The 17884-nt window shown below is 39.7% G+C and overlaps 1 protein-coding gene across 1 annotated transcript in view; it reads right to left on the bottom strand.

Moving 5' to 3' along the window:
• The window catches only part of LOC146651308 (polyprenol dehydrogenase), a 37210-nt gene extending 26662 nt beyond the window's left edge, over positions 1-10548 (bottom strand). The window contains exons 1-2 of the mRNA XM_085384461.1: positions 10363-10548; positions 8696-8803 (exon numbers count right to left, since the gene is read on the bottom strand). Of these exons, the coding sequence (XP_085240587.1) occupies positions 8696-8803; positions 10363-10468 (214 nt within the window). The 5' untranslated portion in view covers positions 10469-10548. The remainder of the gene's footprint in view (positions 1-8695; positions 8804-10362) is intronic.
• Positions 10549-17884: the final 7336 nt, after the last annotated feature.

The following is a 17884-nucleotide window of genomic DNA, read 5'->3' as shown; positions in this document are numbered from 1 at the left end:
CACATAGACACACTTATCTTGGATTATCACATAGACCTTTTCAAGGGCACAGCATCATTTACCCTGATGCACCGCTGTTCAGGCAGGGCTGAAGGATGCAGCTTCTCTGAGTGACGTGCCACAAACACTCACATTCAGGACAGGAACAGCCTGATCTCACACAAACAGATTTTTTTTTTCCAAACGCACTAGTGCCCCTCTAGCAGGCTTCTCTGCCCATTTGCCAACACTCACTAAGAACGCTGCATATAATTGAATACACATCTCTTCACAACTGCTTCTGGACAAAGCTCTTCTTTAAAATAGCTACTGATTAAAAGACGTGCCCCAAGGAAATAGTTTGCCTACTAAATATTTTGGGATGAGAGTTGAAAAAGTAACCTAATTAATTCACAGACATATTCTTGCTGCAACTCAACAAATGGATAAACTGAGCAAGACCTGGAATAATAGTTAACCGTAAACTGCCAACTACTGACAATCTCATGCATGCATGGGGACCTGTTGTGCTTTCCCCATAAACATTATAAAAGATGGACATAGAGTCTGGGTCTGAAAACTGAAACCAATGTGGAAGTGCTTTAAATCTGTAATTTATTTAATGGCCTCCAAGGAGCAACACCTGTGGTTATACAGACTTGTCATCCTATAGAACTCTATAGAAAAACAGCTTTCTGACACAAGCTTTTCTGCTGAGTTTATGGGCTCAGTCACTCAATTTGGGTCAAACTTAATAAAAATTATGGTCCATTTTGTAAATCTCAGAGACACTGTGGAGGACAATCTGGATAGCAACAAGTTTGATGAAATTCTAACCAATACTCTTTTTTTGAATTGGGAATGGATGTACAGACGCTTAATCACAGCATAAACTAAAAATACTTGTTAGTCAAAGCTCTGTCACGGCACGGTGCGCCGGTGTGTTAGAGCAGTGCCCAAGAGCAGACACAGGCAAGGAGACGTAACATGACTTTAACAAAAGGTGAGCCTTTATTATGGCTGAACAGAGGGCAAAACAAAAGCTAAGACGAGTGCTGGCAAGACAACTAAACTGACTGTGAAAACCTATGACACTGAACACTATACAAGACTATGAAACTGTGATAAAGCTATGAAACTTCGAAAACTAATTCTATGACTGTGACTATGAGAACGGTGACGACTATGACAAGCCATAACTAGGAAGGTTACACAGACGACGCGACAAAGACTGACTGAAACACAGAGACTAAATACCCACAGGGATGATTAGGGGAAGTGGAAACACATGAGGGAGAACAGCTGACACACATGAACCTAATGACAGGACAGGGGAAGTGAAACTAAATACAATAAGCAAGGAACACCGGACTCTTTCAAAGTAAAACAGGAAACATGGAGACTTAGACATGATGCAAACCTGATAACAAGAACCACACAGACATGAAGCATGACAGGTAGACACACGAACCAGGGACGCTTAGTACAGGGGAGATGACATAAACAACTAAGAAACAAAGGACTAAACAGCAACCTAGAAATTAACTAGATGAGTTAAACTAGAACACGAATGAATACAAAAGAAACATAAAAACTCAAACACTGGGTCACACGACCCAGTACTGTGACAAGCTCAGGCTTTATGCTGCTTTAAATGCTCAGTTTCCAAGTTTTCCTTTCTTCTGCTCTTGGATCTGTATGATGATACAGAGAAGGATTAACCTTAATATGTCACCTCAGGCAGACAGCTCTGGATTTAAGCGGCAATTCAAGTGGCTCCATTCACCTGCCATTCAAACCTTCTGTTAGTGAGTAACAGCCAATCACAAAAGGATTTCTCACTTAAAGGTAGGATAGGTGTCAATAAAATGAGAGACGGTAAAATGGCTCACAGTACAGAGGCTGCATCCAATCCTGGTATACGAAACTGTTATTCTGAGCTGCAGTTCAGACAAATTAGTAGTTGGGAATGAGCGTACTTGGGGAGACAGAGTAAAATATTTTATTTGTTTAACCTGCAAATTGATTTGTGCATCATGTGCTACGTATGAGCCAGATTTTGTCTTTGTTGCCGGCACAGTGGTATCAAAACCTTCAGTCTGCTTTAATCAGTTATTCTATTCGATATACAGTGGGGCAAAAAAGTATTTAGTCAGCCACCGATTGTGCAAGTTCCCCCACCTAAAATGATGACAGAGGTCAGTAATTTGCACCAGAGGTACACTTCAACTGTGAGAAACAGAATGTGAAAAAAAAAATCCATGAATCCACATGGTAGGATTTGTAAAGAATTTATTCGTGAATCAGGGTGGAAAATAAGTATTTGGTCAATAACAAAAATACAACTCAATACTTTGTAACATAACCTTTGTTGGCAATAACAGAGGTCAAACGTTTACTATAGGTCTTTACCAGGTTTGCACACACAGTAGCTGGTATTTTGGCCCATTCCTCCATGCAGATCTTCTCGAGAGCAGTGATGTTTTGGGGCTGTCGCCGAGCAACACGGACTTTCAACTCCCGCCACAGATTTTCTATGGGGTTGAGGTCTGGAGACTGGCTAGGCCACTCCAGGACTTTCAAATGCTTCTTACGGAGCCACTCCTTTGTTGCCCGGGCGGTGTGTTTTGGATTATTGTCATGTTGGAAGACCCAGCCTCGTTTCATCTTCAAAGTTCTCACTGATGGAAGGAGGTTTTGGCTCAAAATCTCACGATACATGGCCCCATTCATTCTGTCCTTAACACGGATCAGTCGTCCTGTCCCCTTGGCAGAAAAACAGCCCCATAGCATGATGTTTCCACCCCCATGCTTCACAGTAGGTATGGTGTTCTTGGGATGCAACTCATAATTCTTCTTCCTCCGAACACGACGAGTTGAGTTTATACCAAAAAGTTCTACTTTGGTTTCATCTGACCACATGACATTCTCCCAATCCTCTGCTGTATCATCCATGTGCTCTCTGGCAAACTTCAGACGGGCCTGGACATGCACTGGCTTCAGCAGCGGAACACGTCTGGCACTGCGGGATTTGATTCCCTGCCGTTGTAGTGTGTTACTGATGGTGACCTTTGTTACTTTGGTCCCAGCTCTCTGCAGGTCATTCACCAGGTCCCCCCGTGTGGTTCTGGGATCTTTGCTCACCGTTCTCATGATCATTTTGACCCCACGGGATGAGATCTTGCGTGGAGCCCCAGATCGAGGGAGATTATCAGTGGTCTTGTATGTCTTCCATTTTCTGATGATTGCTCCCACAGTTGATTTTTTCACACCAAGCTGCTTGCCTATTGTAGATTCACTCTTCCCAGTCTGGTGCAGGTCTACAATACTTTTCCTGGTGTCCTTCGAAAGCTCTTTGGTCTTGGCCATGGCGGAGTTTGGAGTCTGACTGTTTGAGGCTGTGGACAGGTGTCTTTTATACAGATGATGAGTTCAAACAGGTGCCATTCATACAGGTAACGAGTGGGGGACAGAAAAGCTTCTTACAGAAGACGTTACAGGTCTGTGAGAGCCAGAGATTTTCCTTGTTTGAGGTGACCAAATACTTATTTTCCACCCTAATTTACGAATAAATTCTTTACAAATCCTACCATGTGAATTCATGGATTTTTTTTTTTCACATTCTGTCTCTCACAGTTGAAGTGTACCTCTGGTGCAAATTACTGACCTCTGTCATCATTTTAAGTGGGGGAACTTGCACAATCGGTGGCTGACTAAATACTTTTTTGCCCCACTGTATTTCGCTATAAGTCATCCGTTTCAACCACCTCCTCCAACTATAAAGAAATTATAAAAACCTTTCCAAGAAGCAAAGTCTTCCATGGCAAAGATTAATTTAAATTTCATTATCTTATCTTAAAAAATGCTCTGGACCGCATCATTTTAATCCAATACCTAGTGAAATGTATTTTAAGCACAAGTGCATGCTTTTAATACCCAACTCCGGTGTTTGACAGTTCAAAGGCTTAAGCCATTAACTGTCTTCACACAGATACTATGCTACCACTCCACCTGAAATATGCATCCACTACATAACTAGAGAGGGATCCACTTTACCATAAATACTCTCACTTCATGAATTACCTCAAAGAATTGGCATATTTGAAATGGAGATACACTCAGAGTCATCAGCTGTGGGATCAACTTCGGTACACATACGATTGTCTGGAACTACAACAGACACTTATCCGAGTTCTGGTATGATTGATTTTGTGAGTGTAATCCCACACACATGGCGCTCACATCTAATTTATGTTCTGCTCAAACCGTCTCCAAGGATACTCTGACATTGACTTTGCGCTATACACTCTGAATGAATAAAGCAGAGTTTTCTTCAAAGTTTTTAAATAGAAAATGTAGTCTCACCCTAGAAGATTTTGCTGTTCTGTGCATGGCATCTCCAATGTGCTTAACTTCGGCACCTAATATAGGTTTTAAATGTAAAAAAGAAAGAAAAAAGCACCAATTCAACTAAATAATTTCATGATTTATGACCAGTCTTTGAAGAGTGAGTTGAAATCGAACCCCATAACATTCTGTCAAGACATTCCCACACTGCTTCAATAATGTTGAGGTCCAGGCTCTGGATTCCAAACCATGACTTATAGTGTTCCATTGTATTTATGCAGATATCTGTTTCCCACATTGATAGTCTGTTTGCAATCATAATTATGATGAAAAATAAAGCAGCTGCTAATCTGACTATTTCCAGATGGTACTGCATGGTTGATCGAAGTCTTTCCTATATTTATAATTAGATAGATTTTAAAAAGATCTCGAACACCACGGCTGAAATGCAGCCTTAAACCATAACAGCATCTCCACTGTGTTTTACCGATAACTGTAGACATTGACAGTTGGACATCCCTCCTGACCTCCTTCATATGTACTGATGACAATTTAAATCAGAAAATGTAAAATATAGATTTAATACTCCATAAAACTCACTTATTGTTTTTTTGGTCCTGTAGTTTTTGTGTAATTTAGTATACGTCAGCCTTTTCTCCCTGTTTCCCTGCTTCTTGACAGCCATCCTTCCACGAGACCATTTCTGATGAGGCTTCAGCAAAGAGTAGATGAACTGAACGTTGGGTTACTTGATAACAGAGTGAGGTGTTTCACTATGGGAATCGCCTCGGCGTGACCAACTACGGAAGCTCCAATGACACCACGTCTGTCTATGACAGACCTGTCGAGCCGTGCTCAGGGCTCCGCCCCCTCGTACGCCGAGGCGATTCCCATAGTGAAACACCGAGCGAAGTTAGAAAAAGAACTAATCTCTCAGTTCCTGTTTCAGGTCTTGAGACATGATTTTAAGAAACAGTTTATCTGCTTTAAATACCTTTTAAGGACTGCCATTTTTTCCATCTGTCCTCAACTTGCGCAGTTTACACATTTTATTTAAGAACACAGTGAAGTCCATGCCAAAATATGCCAAGTTTTTGGCTAAAGATTTTTTGCGAATTGCCTTGTTGCAAAAATACTGTTTTATGCTTGTGAAACAATTATCTTTGGCATTTTTTCATGATTTCAATTAAAGAAATGAGAATGGCTGCTACTAACAAAGTGCCTAAAAGTACTATTTAAAATTGGTCTGTTAAGTACAGACAGAACACTATTTCATCACTTGAGTTAGCTGCCTTTCTTGTGCTCCATAGTCAGAAAAACTCTGAACTAGTGCAAACGTCTTCAGAGCCATTGTGGGGGGGTCACGGTATGATTTTTTTTTTAAAAAGAATGCTTGGACACTGCCAAGATAATGGAGAGGTTTTTGACGGGGCTCCCACACAAACGCAAAGCAGAAGATGAAGCATCACCAAATTTGTTTCCAAACCAGCTTCCTTCCAAGCCAAAGACTAGAAAATATGGTGAAGCATATCTTCCCTTTGGCTTCACCTGCACAAGTGCCAAGGTAGGTCTCCCCTGCAGAATTTGTTTTCCTTGCGTCGGGAGCACGCGCGATGTGAAATGTTGCGTGACGAACTCTGTATTCCTCGTCTACATGTGAACGCAAAAACAGAGTTTTCGAAAATCTCCAACCTGACAGGAGTTTTTAAAAATCTCTGATTTCAGTTATTCATGCCGTTTACGCGTGGACGAAAGGCCCAAACGCATAGAAAAACCTGCTAAAAGCTGGGGGAATCAAAAATACTCGTGTAGGTGTGGACGTAGCATAAAAGAGTTAATAGCCTGATCTATTGTTGCCCGTAACTTATTGCAGTTTTCTCGTATTTGTTTAATTGTTTACAAAAGGTTTGAGGTTTGAAATGTGTGTGTAGTTGGAGGATGCGTTTGTGTGTGTGTATGTGTGTCTGGTGGGGGGGGGATTTTCTTCTAAAACAAAGGGAGGCCTAGCGAAAAAATTTGGGAATCACTGCTCTAGCAAGTGGTTCTAGGCAGGTAGAGCAGGAGTGGCATGGGACATGTGGCACATGAAATGAAAAAAAGAGACATGCCACATGATAGAAAACCTGGAATTGATTACTTATATAGAGTACACATAAATACACAGACTTCTAAATTGCTATTATCTCACAGCCTTTATCTGTATTTTCCCCCAAACCTTTGATGGTAGCTAAAATTAGAACAACGCACATCATTTGTTATGTTAAACTATATTCAGTTAAACAAACTACTTCTGGAATTACATTCTTTTGCATATTTTGCCTTGCCTACACGTTCAAATTCACTTTTGTATTTTTTGCATGAAATACATTTTTACATAGAACATTTAAAGAAGCTGTAACGTGAAGCATTTCATTTTTTAACATTTGGTTTTACTGCATTTACCTTCCCACGATAAATATAGCTAAATGAATAATGGAACAATAGCAGACCTTGTTTATGCAAAAAGGCCTGTCATAATCCTTGAATTTGCATTTTAACACCCAATTTGATAACAGCCCTTTAATCCCAGTGAAGCTCTGAAAGTCTTTAAATCTCCTCACAGTGAAGAATCACACACATTTCCTAATGATGAAAACAAACTGTTTTGAAGCTATTCCAACCCTTAGCATGAATCAATGAGGTGTCAAGAGGGTTTCTGACAACAGTACGCTTTTAGGTAGACAAACAGAGGATGCCTTGGGTATTATACAGCTGTGGTTTGATCAGTCTATAATAGATTTTATGTTATCATGGACACCTCATCATTCAGCTTCACTGGTGCTTTGGGATAATGGTGAAGACAGAACACTGACCATAATGTCTGTCCTTCTGTTTTCAGACCAAAGGTTAAGCAAAGTTTCATTTGAGAACAACAAACTTCTAACTGGGCTCAAATACTAAGATATTCTCAGAACGTACCCAGACTTTCTGTAAATTTGCTTATTTTTCTTAGTCTCCTACTTTTCACTATAAAAATTAAGTTAAATGACACAGCTGACAATTGGCTAGTTCTCCTTTTCTGATTTTCTGTGGAATGAAGAAAATCCAGTCTGTGAGAGATTATTAGCCAGGAGGCTTTTGCAACACAATGCGAGACAGATTTTTTGTGGAAACTTAAATCGTCTTGATGCATTCTCAATCATCCAGGAAAGTAAATCCCCAAAAGTTGATTCTGTTCCAGATGAACAGAATCAACTTTTGGAGATGGAAACTTAAATATTTTCAACTTACACACATGCATATTTGCCTCTAATTGATTCATGTGCAACAGCCATGTATGCAATCTCAGTATGTATATGCAGTTTGTGGTCCACAGTAGAATATGTTATGCTGAAATCAATATGTGGTACTTGCTAAAAGTCAATATAATCCTTTGCTATCACTGCGGTGCCTTGTTCAGAATTTGCCAGGATTAACAGAGACTCAACTAAAAAATACTGACATTTCCTCCTCTACACCAGTCATTTTCAAACTATTTTTTGTTGCCCAAAGTACACCAAAGGGCAAACCAAACTTTCAAAGTGCTCTTGTAGTCATATCTGTCATCGGTTCTTCTTTTGATTGGAATGCAAGGTGACGACACTTTGACAGCTCATTTGCAGCAGCTGGACCTAGTATGTGTATCATCCCATCCATTAGCATACTTTACCTCAATCTAACAAATGGTGAGTCCATTTGGATTCACTGCTCTAGACTTTTACGTTCACCCTACATTTGTGCTGCACAGCAATTTAAAAACTAATTAAAGTCTGTTTAGCGGTGACTACAGTATTCTCACCATCTTATGTGGTTAGACAGGGTTATCGTGCCAGCACTTTTCCACCTGCAGACAGACCTATCCAGTTTGTTGTTGCACACAGCTACACACCCTACACACAATGTACTTTTTGTGTAATTGTGTGATATGTAAAATAAAAGCACTTATCAAAGGAACTGATATTGGTGCATGTTTTAACAGATATTAACAGAGGTTAATACATTGGGTATTTGTTCCTGCATTGTAATAGAGATTCTGGAAAGCTGAGGCATATGTAATGTGACATACAGTATTCCAAGTTTTGGGCCTGACAAAGTTCATAAAGTGTAAAGAAGAAAATAATTTTCAAAATGAAAAAAATCAAGGACCAACAGAGAAAGCGATCAGAATTTTTAAAGGAGTGTGAATCTTTTGAAACATCATTTTTTTTGTCTTACTTTCTCCAGTATTAGGCCACATCTCTTATAGCTATTTGTGCAGTTAATGTTTATGTATGTGAACAAGCCAGCCTATAGGGAAATCATGTGTGTTTGTGCTGTTTGCATATCAGTGTTGACGTGCTTCATACAGTACCTATGATAACATGTGCCCCGAGTCTGACCAAGTGGCGAGCTACTTCATAACCAATTCCCCTGCCTCCTCCTGTCACTATGGCAACGTTGCCATCTTGTCTGGGCATCACTGGCAGAAGCAGAAGAGGAGACAAAGATATCAAAGAGAAAGTCACTTGATAAGGAAGCTTCATCAGGACAGGTTGATGTTTCTATAGATGACAACTCAGTAAAAAACACATGGGCTTTTTGTAGAATTTTTTTCTTTTTATTTCCATTGTACTGAATAACAAGTTTTCTTTACTTTCTTTCATTACTAAAGTTACTTTATGGGTTCAGTAGCAACAAAATAATAACAGAAAGGGACCTTAATTAAATGCAAAATAGAAGAAAAGTTCAATAAATTTAAAAAAAAAAAAAAGCATTTTATGAAATGTGTGAAAGCCATCAGATTTTGATTTATTTTAATCAGAAACACGAAACACTGATATAACACTCAAATTAACAGAGTTAAATATCAGAAAACAACTGACAGCAGATATTGTTCACCTTATACTCCCCTAGTAACATATGATATATTATGTAGTTACAGTTCATATTCCAGAGAACACATGAGTTCTTCCTATACCCTTTCCTGTCAATTTTCAAGAAGACTGGAAGAGTCTGCCACATTGGATGTGATACAACCACTAGATGCTGGGGAAAAATATGTATTTCTGGATTGGTCGGCAGTGGTTTCTGGAGGTTGCTGTTTCTTGCTAGGTGAAACTGACTGCAAAGAAGGGTCTGCATATGCTGTATCACTAAAACATCAGGTTTGTATCACAATTCTGGCACTTTGCAGTTTAGTTTGAGTTTTTAAAAATGTTCAGTTTTAAGTAAATTTTAATGGTTTCAGTGTTAGTTTTTATTTATTGTGCAGTGAGCAGTATTTATCCAGAGCAATAAGTTTTCAGAACTCATTCAGAAAGCTCAGTCTGAATAAATCATTGCACCAGTGCCTCCCGAGCTTATGTTAACCACATTGAAAAAGAACAAAAATAAATTAGATAAATAAATTCTTTTTTAAAAAACAATGTATTTTTTTTTTTAATTATTCTAGTTATTTTTCTAAGTTAGCAATATAATTTCAGTTTGGATTATTTCTGACGTCTCTTTTTAGTTTTTATTTCAGTAAGATAATAATAATAATAATAATAATAATAATAATAATAATAATAATCCTAAAATAAAAACATGGTTATAGTTTTGGTGTAGTTAACCAGGTGTCTGCAACAAAATTAAGTTGCGCTGTCTCTGGGCGACGAGCGAACTAGCCCAGACAGCATTATGAAAAGTGCACATTTAACCTCACAAAGCTTGGTGGCAATCGCAGAAACTTTGGAAAGGACACGTTGATGTTCTACGCAATCGTTAATTATTCGGCTGAATTCGGCAAAAACAAGACGACAGATGATCATTTTTTTCGCTAATGTTTTGAGCTTAACACAAACTAGCTAACATAGCTAGCATCGTGTTAACATGTGCAAGTGCAACATAGTAAATGACCGCTACATGTACTAATGAACAATGATAACCCGTGCTGACTATAATGCACCCACGTTCATTGGTTACAACTTGGTTGCCCGTGCTGTCACTTACAACTGAATTACAACTTGTCAAACTAACGTAAGCTAAAGTTAAACCGACCTGGCAGCCTCAAAGGTCCGTTTAGCAGTTGAAGCAAAAGCACCTTTAAACCAAGCAGGTAAAGCTTTATAGCTGGCAGAAGATGACACCAAAAAGCAGACAACATCTCTGCGAGGATGTGTAACGCTGGTATCCGAAAGAGCCGTCAGTGCAGAGGCAGAGCAAACCACCACAACGCAGTTACGTCTGTGGGACGCGTTCCAATATGAAGTTGTCCAACATCGCTTCCTTCCTTAACACATCTTCTAACAACTCATGTTCCATTTTTAGATTACTAAATTAGACGACTAACAATTCCCTGACATATCTATTTTTAAAATCTTGACTTTTCAAAAGATTTTTCCCCGTAGAGCCGCTATTTGAAATCATGATCCCTTAAAGTCATCTGTCACATGGCTGTAAAGCTGAAATAAGTGTATGATGGAGGGGACACGTTCTCCTCGCTGCTCCTTGGCTGCTTGATGTGCCGTATGATCCTTATCTGTAGATCCAGCATATTGCACCCTTCAGCTCACTGACTCCCTGATTAACTGCTGCCAGCCAGGTCACACGCGACAAAAATCAACTGAGGGATGACACATAGTAGTCTTATCCATAATTTCCCAAGTTACACTTAAAAGAACAAGTTTCTAGAGCAGGGTTAGTCTGAACTAACAGTGAATTCTGGTCTGCCTGTCAGTTTTTCTTCCCAAGGGATCGCTTGATTCCACACCAGCCTACTTTTATTGGCGGCTGCTGTGATGGTGAAATGTAGGAATTCAGCTGTGAAAATCCTGATTGCACTAACTAAAAAAGAATCAAAATATGGTATTTTATTTATTTTAGATAGGTGACAAACTATGATATAACTGAAGTTGGCTGCACACTAACAGGCTGTATGAATTTATGATTTAATAAATTAGTCATCATAATTTCTCATAAATATTTATAGCACCTATCATGATAGTGAGGATTACAGCTTCAGAGAAATTATTTTTCCACTTCTAGAGATAAGCTACTGGCACTTTTGTGTGACACCCCATGACTTCTAATCAGGACCAATACCCCCTGCTTACAGCAGATACTGAACATCTTTGGCCATTTCACTGGGCTCAGAGAATCAAATGTCAAGAAGATATTTTCAGACATTATCGGATGAGTTTCACCGACATTTTGTGTCATCTGCCACTATGGAGTACAGTGATTCTGAGTTTGTGTGATACTTAGAGGTCACAAGCACCAACTTATTTAAGCAGCTATCAAATATAGAGGACAACGACACAAAGCATGATGACATAATGAATTATTAAAGCTTAAATAAATGATTCCTTGAGACTTTTTTTTTGTCTGAGACAAAAGATTAAAGTTTAAAAAATAAATGTATCCTCCCGAGACCCCGTGACCTCAGAGGGGTATTACATTTAGACTTTTCTGCACCTTCATTCTTCTAAATAAGTGTTTCATACATGGTTCAACAATGGCAACTTCATTCTATTATGGTGTAAATTAACCCCACAATTCCCTTATGGGTTTTTTCAAACATTCTTATAATATCCCAAATAGTTAGGTGAAAACTGGAGGTTAATTTCTTGCAAAATGTTTTTATTTACTCTTGTTTTTATTTATTCTTAACCTTTAATCATTCTTTATTTGTCTGATTTTTTTTCCTCAAGCCTGGCTCCAGTGTGACCACAACAGTAAAATGCAGCGATATTGAAAACCTCATGTGTTCTTTTTCTTTTTCTGGCCTCTCCTTTTCAAAGTCTCCACATTGGATCATCTGCTTCCATCTCACCCGATCCCTAGCATCCTCATCCCCACCCTGTCGTGGCAGATGGCTGCCCCTCCCTGAGCCTGGTTCTGCCGACGGTTTCTTCCTGTTAAAAGGGAGTTTTTCCTTGGCATTGTCACCAAAGTGCTTGCTCATAGGGGATTGTCTGTTTGTTGGGGGTGGGGGGTGGGAAATATTGTATATATTAGAGTCTTTACCTTACAGTATTATGTACCCTGATGCGACCGTTCTTGTGATTTGGCGCTATATAATTAAAATTTATTGAACTGAATTGAACTGAAAATCCTCCTCTGCCCCCACTAACCCTCAGGATGTCCTCCTTCACTATCCACGGATCTTCTTTGTGGTCTTCCTGTTTTCCTCCTGCCTGGCAGCTCCATTTTCAGCAATATCTTCAATTTGTTAGAAAAAGTGTAGTATTTGATTGACACCTGACTGACAAATACCACCCAGGATTGAGTGGTTGTCCCAAAAGGTGAAATTAAAGTTTCTTTAAAAACATAAATGACTGCCCATTTTCATCTATAATCTACACATCTGAACAGATTACCTACTACAGTGACGAACAGGCTAACAGTGTGAGCTGAATCATCACTGGCACTCAAAGTAGGCCAACCAGTCTGTCCCTCATTTCAATAAAATTACAACCATTTGTGTTAAAGACAGGTCTGGGGCATTCACAATAACTTCCCTTTTTTCCCCTCTTGGCAGGAAAATCATTAGTATTTGTTCGCTTCTTGCCCAGTATGCAGTGGTTAAGGCTACTGCTGCAGTGACATGCAGTTGGCCTCGGTTATTAAAGTCAGCTCAGGAAGGCAGTTAAATGAGCATCAACATAAAGAAACTGTGTCATCACCACTACCCTGATGGAGGCTGAGCTTCGGAGGCTGTGTGTGTAGTCAAAAGTGCATGTGCTGCTGTGAATTCAAGCTGAGAGGATGAGTTGTGCACACATACGAGTGTTTGTTCACCCGCAGCCTGAGAGGTTGTGGGTCAGTAAGGCGAGCCGGCCTGCTATTGTTTAACGGAAATCGCATCTCACGCATGACTGTGGGATGATTATTTGGGATGATGGGAAATCAGGCAGACACATGAATACACAGTCGCACACGCGCACAAAAATTCCCACATACGTTTGAACGCACGCGAGACATGTTGGGAACAATACGTGACAGGAGGGTGTGTGAAGCAAATAACATGTGAACAGCATCAAAATAGCTCCAACTAACAGTCACCTAGTCTTGATGACAACCACTGGCTGCCTGCAAAGCCCAACTTGTCTTATTTTGTAAATCCAGGCTGACAACAGCTCTGCGGGATCTGTCTATGTGTGTGTGTGTGTGTGTGTGTGTGTGTGTGTGTGTGTGGTGCATGTGTGTGTGCTAGTTAAAATGCAGTTTTTATTTCATTTTTTTCATAGACTTATTCTGGGTAAGAAGATGGTATTGGATATTTTTAGCAGAAAATGGCCCTAACTGTTTTTATATACTGATTCGATGCGCTCTTCCTTAACACTCTACTCCCCTGCTTGTATTTGTTCCTGATCAACTGCTACCCACGAGAGATGGGAGGTGAAGTGTCATATTGTGAAGAAAGGGAATTTTCTGGGTGTGTCATGGGCAATTTGGGCTCCGGAGTGCAACAGCTTGTGTGAATTGATGTTAGCTTTTTCTCTGGCTTTGAGCTGCCTCTTTTGCAGCTTTTCCTCAGAAGTCTTTGCCATGCGAGAGGCAGACAATCCAGGTTAGATTCAAAGCGTAGACTTATCCAGAGCTGCAGGGTGTAAAGCCTGTAATGACACGTGTACATGTATATGCAGAAAAAAGAAAAAAAAGACAGACAAATCCAAGGGGAACTGCTTGTCTTGCAAACTAAAGCACAGGTCTATGTATACTTATTCTTGAGTTTGTTTAAATAGCAGAAAATATGCATCTGTCTTCTACTGACCAGTTCACAGCATATTTCTATTGGTGTGTTCTTGGTGTCATGTTTTGTGAAAGGAGAGAAGGAACCAGTCACATCAAATTTCTGGTAAAACTGGAAAGTGCACTTAATTTAATACTAAACCTGAGTGTGTTTTTAGGGGCAATGTTTTGCATACTGTTTTTCCACAGTTAATAGGTGTGACTGTAGTGTAGCGGTTTCCCTAACAAGTGAAGGATCCTGGGTTTGATTCGAGCAAGACAAAAGACACAAATCCCTTTGGGGTTTATGTAAAAATCTGCCAAATCAAACATGCTACCTGCTGTGGCAGCCCTTTGTGAATAAGAAAGCAGCAGAAAGTAACTTTTAATAGAAGGTTGTGATAAGGATGCATAAGGATTAGAAACTGAGCTGGAGCACTCAGATCTATAGGTTTTCTCTAATTAACACCGATTTGTTTTTTCAATATATGCAAAAAGTGTGTACAGTGTAAAAATATATATTGACTTTTATGCCCAGCTTCAAATGATGTTGCTTAGAAAAATATGAGAGTTGTAAATCTCTTGACAAGGAAGCACATAAGTGTACTTTCTAAAGTGTTAAACTATCCCTGTCTTTGAGTTCAGTACTTTAACATTTAATGTTTAGATTTTAGTGCTTTACCCCACTTGTTTGCGGTTGTTTGTAGAGCCCAGCGTGTCTCAAAGGGCACAGCAGCGTGGGCTTCCAACCCAGCCTCAGCTCCCTATGAAGACACGAAAAAAACTTACTGAAAGAAACATTTTTATTGTAACTAACAAGGAAAATGAGAAGAAACCCCAGGAGAGGCCATTCAGAAGGAGAACCCCTCCACGGATGGCCAAATGTGTCCTGTGAGCTATGGGTGGGAAAAGGCAGTAGACTATGTGGGCAGAATTGGTAATAGCTGTGTCACTTCAACTGTAGCCACTACAGGTTTTCTATGGGGAGAAAAGCCAAAGGCCAGCTTGTAAACATGAAAGTGAAACCTGAGATTTTTGCACTTGTTTGCAGTGGAACTACAGACAGCATATACCAACTACCTGGCTTCACATTAGATGTAGAACATTTTTTTGTATATTGACACTCACTCTGTTTTACATGCATTTCAATGTCTTTACTAATAACTCAAAAGTTGACTGTGTCCTAAAATCTTTTGCGTTTTCATTACTGGATCACCAACATGACCATAGCTGGATGGCTAAATAATCAGGAACACAGGTCAAATCATTGTCTGTTCAATCGTTCATTTTTAGCATGTTTCAAACAACATGCTGAACTTCAACAAGCTTCAGACAGCTGATCAGCATTAGAGTAAATTCCTCTCACATGATAACCTGACCGTATAATAACTTGAACTATAACTCTTTTCAGTTTCCAGGAAAGATAAGCATAACTCTAAAGCCATCCTATCTCACAAGCTTTCAACAACTTCCCAAATTAAACTTGGGCCAAGCAATCCCTCCATTTATGGTACCTGCCTAAAAGGTGGAACCGAGGGCAGTCTTTCAAAATATGTAAGAGTCTATACTGCGTGTTTTGGCTGTGGAGGCTCAAGTGTAAAGATGTTAATAATGCATGCAAGATGTGCACAATGAGTTCATCAGAATGCAAGAGACAAAAATCTGTGTATATGTGTGTGTGCGCACATTCATGTTTATCAAATACATCCCACCACCATTATTGCTAACTGTCTTAAGGGAGTGAATGTCTTTCTATTAGTAGATGTAGAATGAGGAACAGTGGGAGGGATATTTGCCTGCACCAATTAAGACTGTCATTAACTCTGTACACCGAACACTCACACACACACACACAGCGAGACAGACACACACACACACACACAGTATTTAACACATTCAATTTAACAGTCTGTGAGTCAGTGTGTGCCTCTCTTTCTGTCTGTCTGAGATCTGTTGTCACTGAGACGGGATACGAGGAGACTCTTTCATCTCTCGCTCTCTCTCGGCTTTTTTCTCTTCCTGTCTCACACTCCAGGATTATGTGAACACGGAAAACCTTCAAGGATGCTTATGTGTACTGCTTTCTTGGCTTCAAGGGCGTCAGCTACCCCTCTGTTAAACCCCAAAACCCCACTTCAGCTCGGTCAAGCAGTCCGGTCTAGCATTATGAAATGGGATCTGAATAACTGTTTGGTATTTTTTAGGTCATTTAGAAGATATCACAGTGCTTATTTGCTTTCCTGTATGTCTAACCCTTTTTAAAAGACATTTTAAATGTTGAAAATGTACAGATATGTAAAAGGAAATGTGCCTGAAGTAGGGTCAAATGTTATCACAAATAATCCAGGCATGGTCCTGGCTCATTGGGTTTTTTTTTTTAAAGTCTTAAGCTCTGTTTATCATTACTTACATTCAGTCTGATTCTTACTTTTTGCATTTTCAGCTTTGTACTTGTTTATTGCAGTTACAGTTGTGTTTGTGGTATTCCTCCTATCAGTTCACGTTACATTCCTTGTTCCCCGTATATAGTGAGATACTCTCTGTTTCGTTACTTCCTGTGTTATTTTGATAGTCATGTATCTTTTTGCCAAATTTACCTCCCAGAGTGTTGTTATCAGATGTAGTTCAGCTGTGTGTAGTTCCCAAGTTGTTTCCATTCTGCCACCCTCAAATTGTTTTGGTTCTTTGGCATGTCCTACTGTTACCTGACTTTGTTATTTTGTAGCCTTTCAGACTACTCAAATGGCTTTAATAAAGGTTCTCATTTGATCCCTGTCTTCTTGCGAATCTGCATTTGGGGTCCAACCATCATTACATGCAAACCCGTTTTTCCTAATGTCTAAGAGTGGATGGGAATCATTAAAGCAAAGATACAGTAAGCAAAAAGTGTGGTGGCGTGAGGATAAGGAATGGGGATGGTGACAAGAGGCCATTACTACTCTCAACAATTGTGTTTATGATTATGTGTTTATGGCTGGTCAGCAGAACTTTCAGATAAATTCGGATCTTTAAATGTGACCTCCCCAAACACTCATTGCACACTTTGCTGAGGATACAAAAATCTCTGCACCAGTGTAAAGGTCTATATTCACACCCAGGATAATAAGGAAGGAAACATAGATGGAAGCTGATTAAAATGTCTCACTATAATTAAGACCGCCCAGGTTTTCTCATAGGGGACCAGTACAGTTGATAAATATATAATCAAATTCCCAGTATAACATATTTTCTGTGGCGGAATCTGATTTGATGTTCAATAAAAAACAAAATCAAGTTAATCTACAGTCATACTCTTGATTTAAGTCCACAGTTGCTAATGTTTACCAGTCCTGATTGAGCTGCCTAACTGACCAGAGGAATGGTGGATATGAATCATGTCTAACATGGTGTTTCCGTCCCAGTCTGCGCTAAAATGCTAATAACGTAGTCTGTTTGGGCTGCGGGGAGTCCATTACGCTGACTATATCACATCCTTGTCCATTGGGGGACACACGCTGGGGAATGCAGAGAGGAAAGAAGACTGAGAGGATCACACGTATGTTCTGGGAAAAGTGTGCGTGCGCGTGTGTGTGGCTCTGTGAATGTGTGTTGAAGCTCGGACACAGCAGACATGTGTCACCTCAGCTCTAGTGCCGTCAAGCTAAACTGACATAAACAGCCCCAGGCGGCCCTATCAGAGATGGACTTTACATAACGGCTGAGTCACTCACAATCTATTTTTATGGCTTTGAGGTGTGTGTGTGTGTGTGTGTGTGTGTGTATGCGTGTTCCAGTGCATCTGCATTATTTCTGAGAGCCAATTTCTGAAGGTCTACAATTTTAGTTGTAGACCTTCACAATGAGGAAT

Source organism: Rhamphochromis longiceps, linkage group LG16 (genome assembly GCF_057381845.1).
Source record: "Rhamphochromis longiceps isolate RC_006_pf linkage group LG16, R_longiceps_female_GT1.1, whole genome shotgun sequence".
Taxonomy (NCBI): domain Eukaryota; kingdom Metazoa; phylum Chordata; class Actinopteri; order Cichliformes; family Cichlidae; genus Rhamphochromis; species Rhamphochromis longiceps.
The sequence above is the reverse complement of the archived record's forward strand: the minus strand, read 5'-3'. Positions and strand labels throughout refer to the sequence as shown.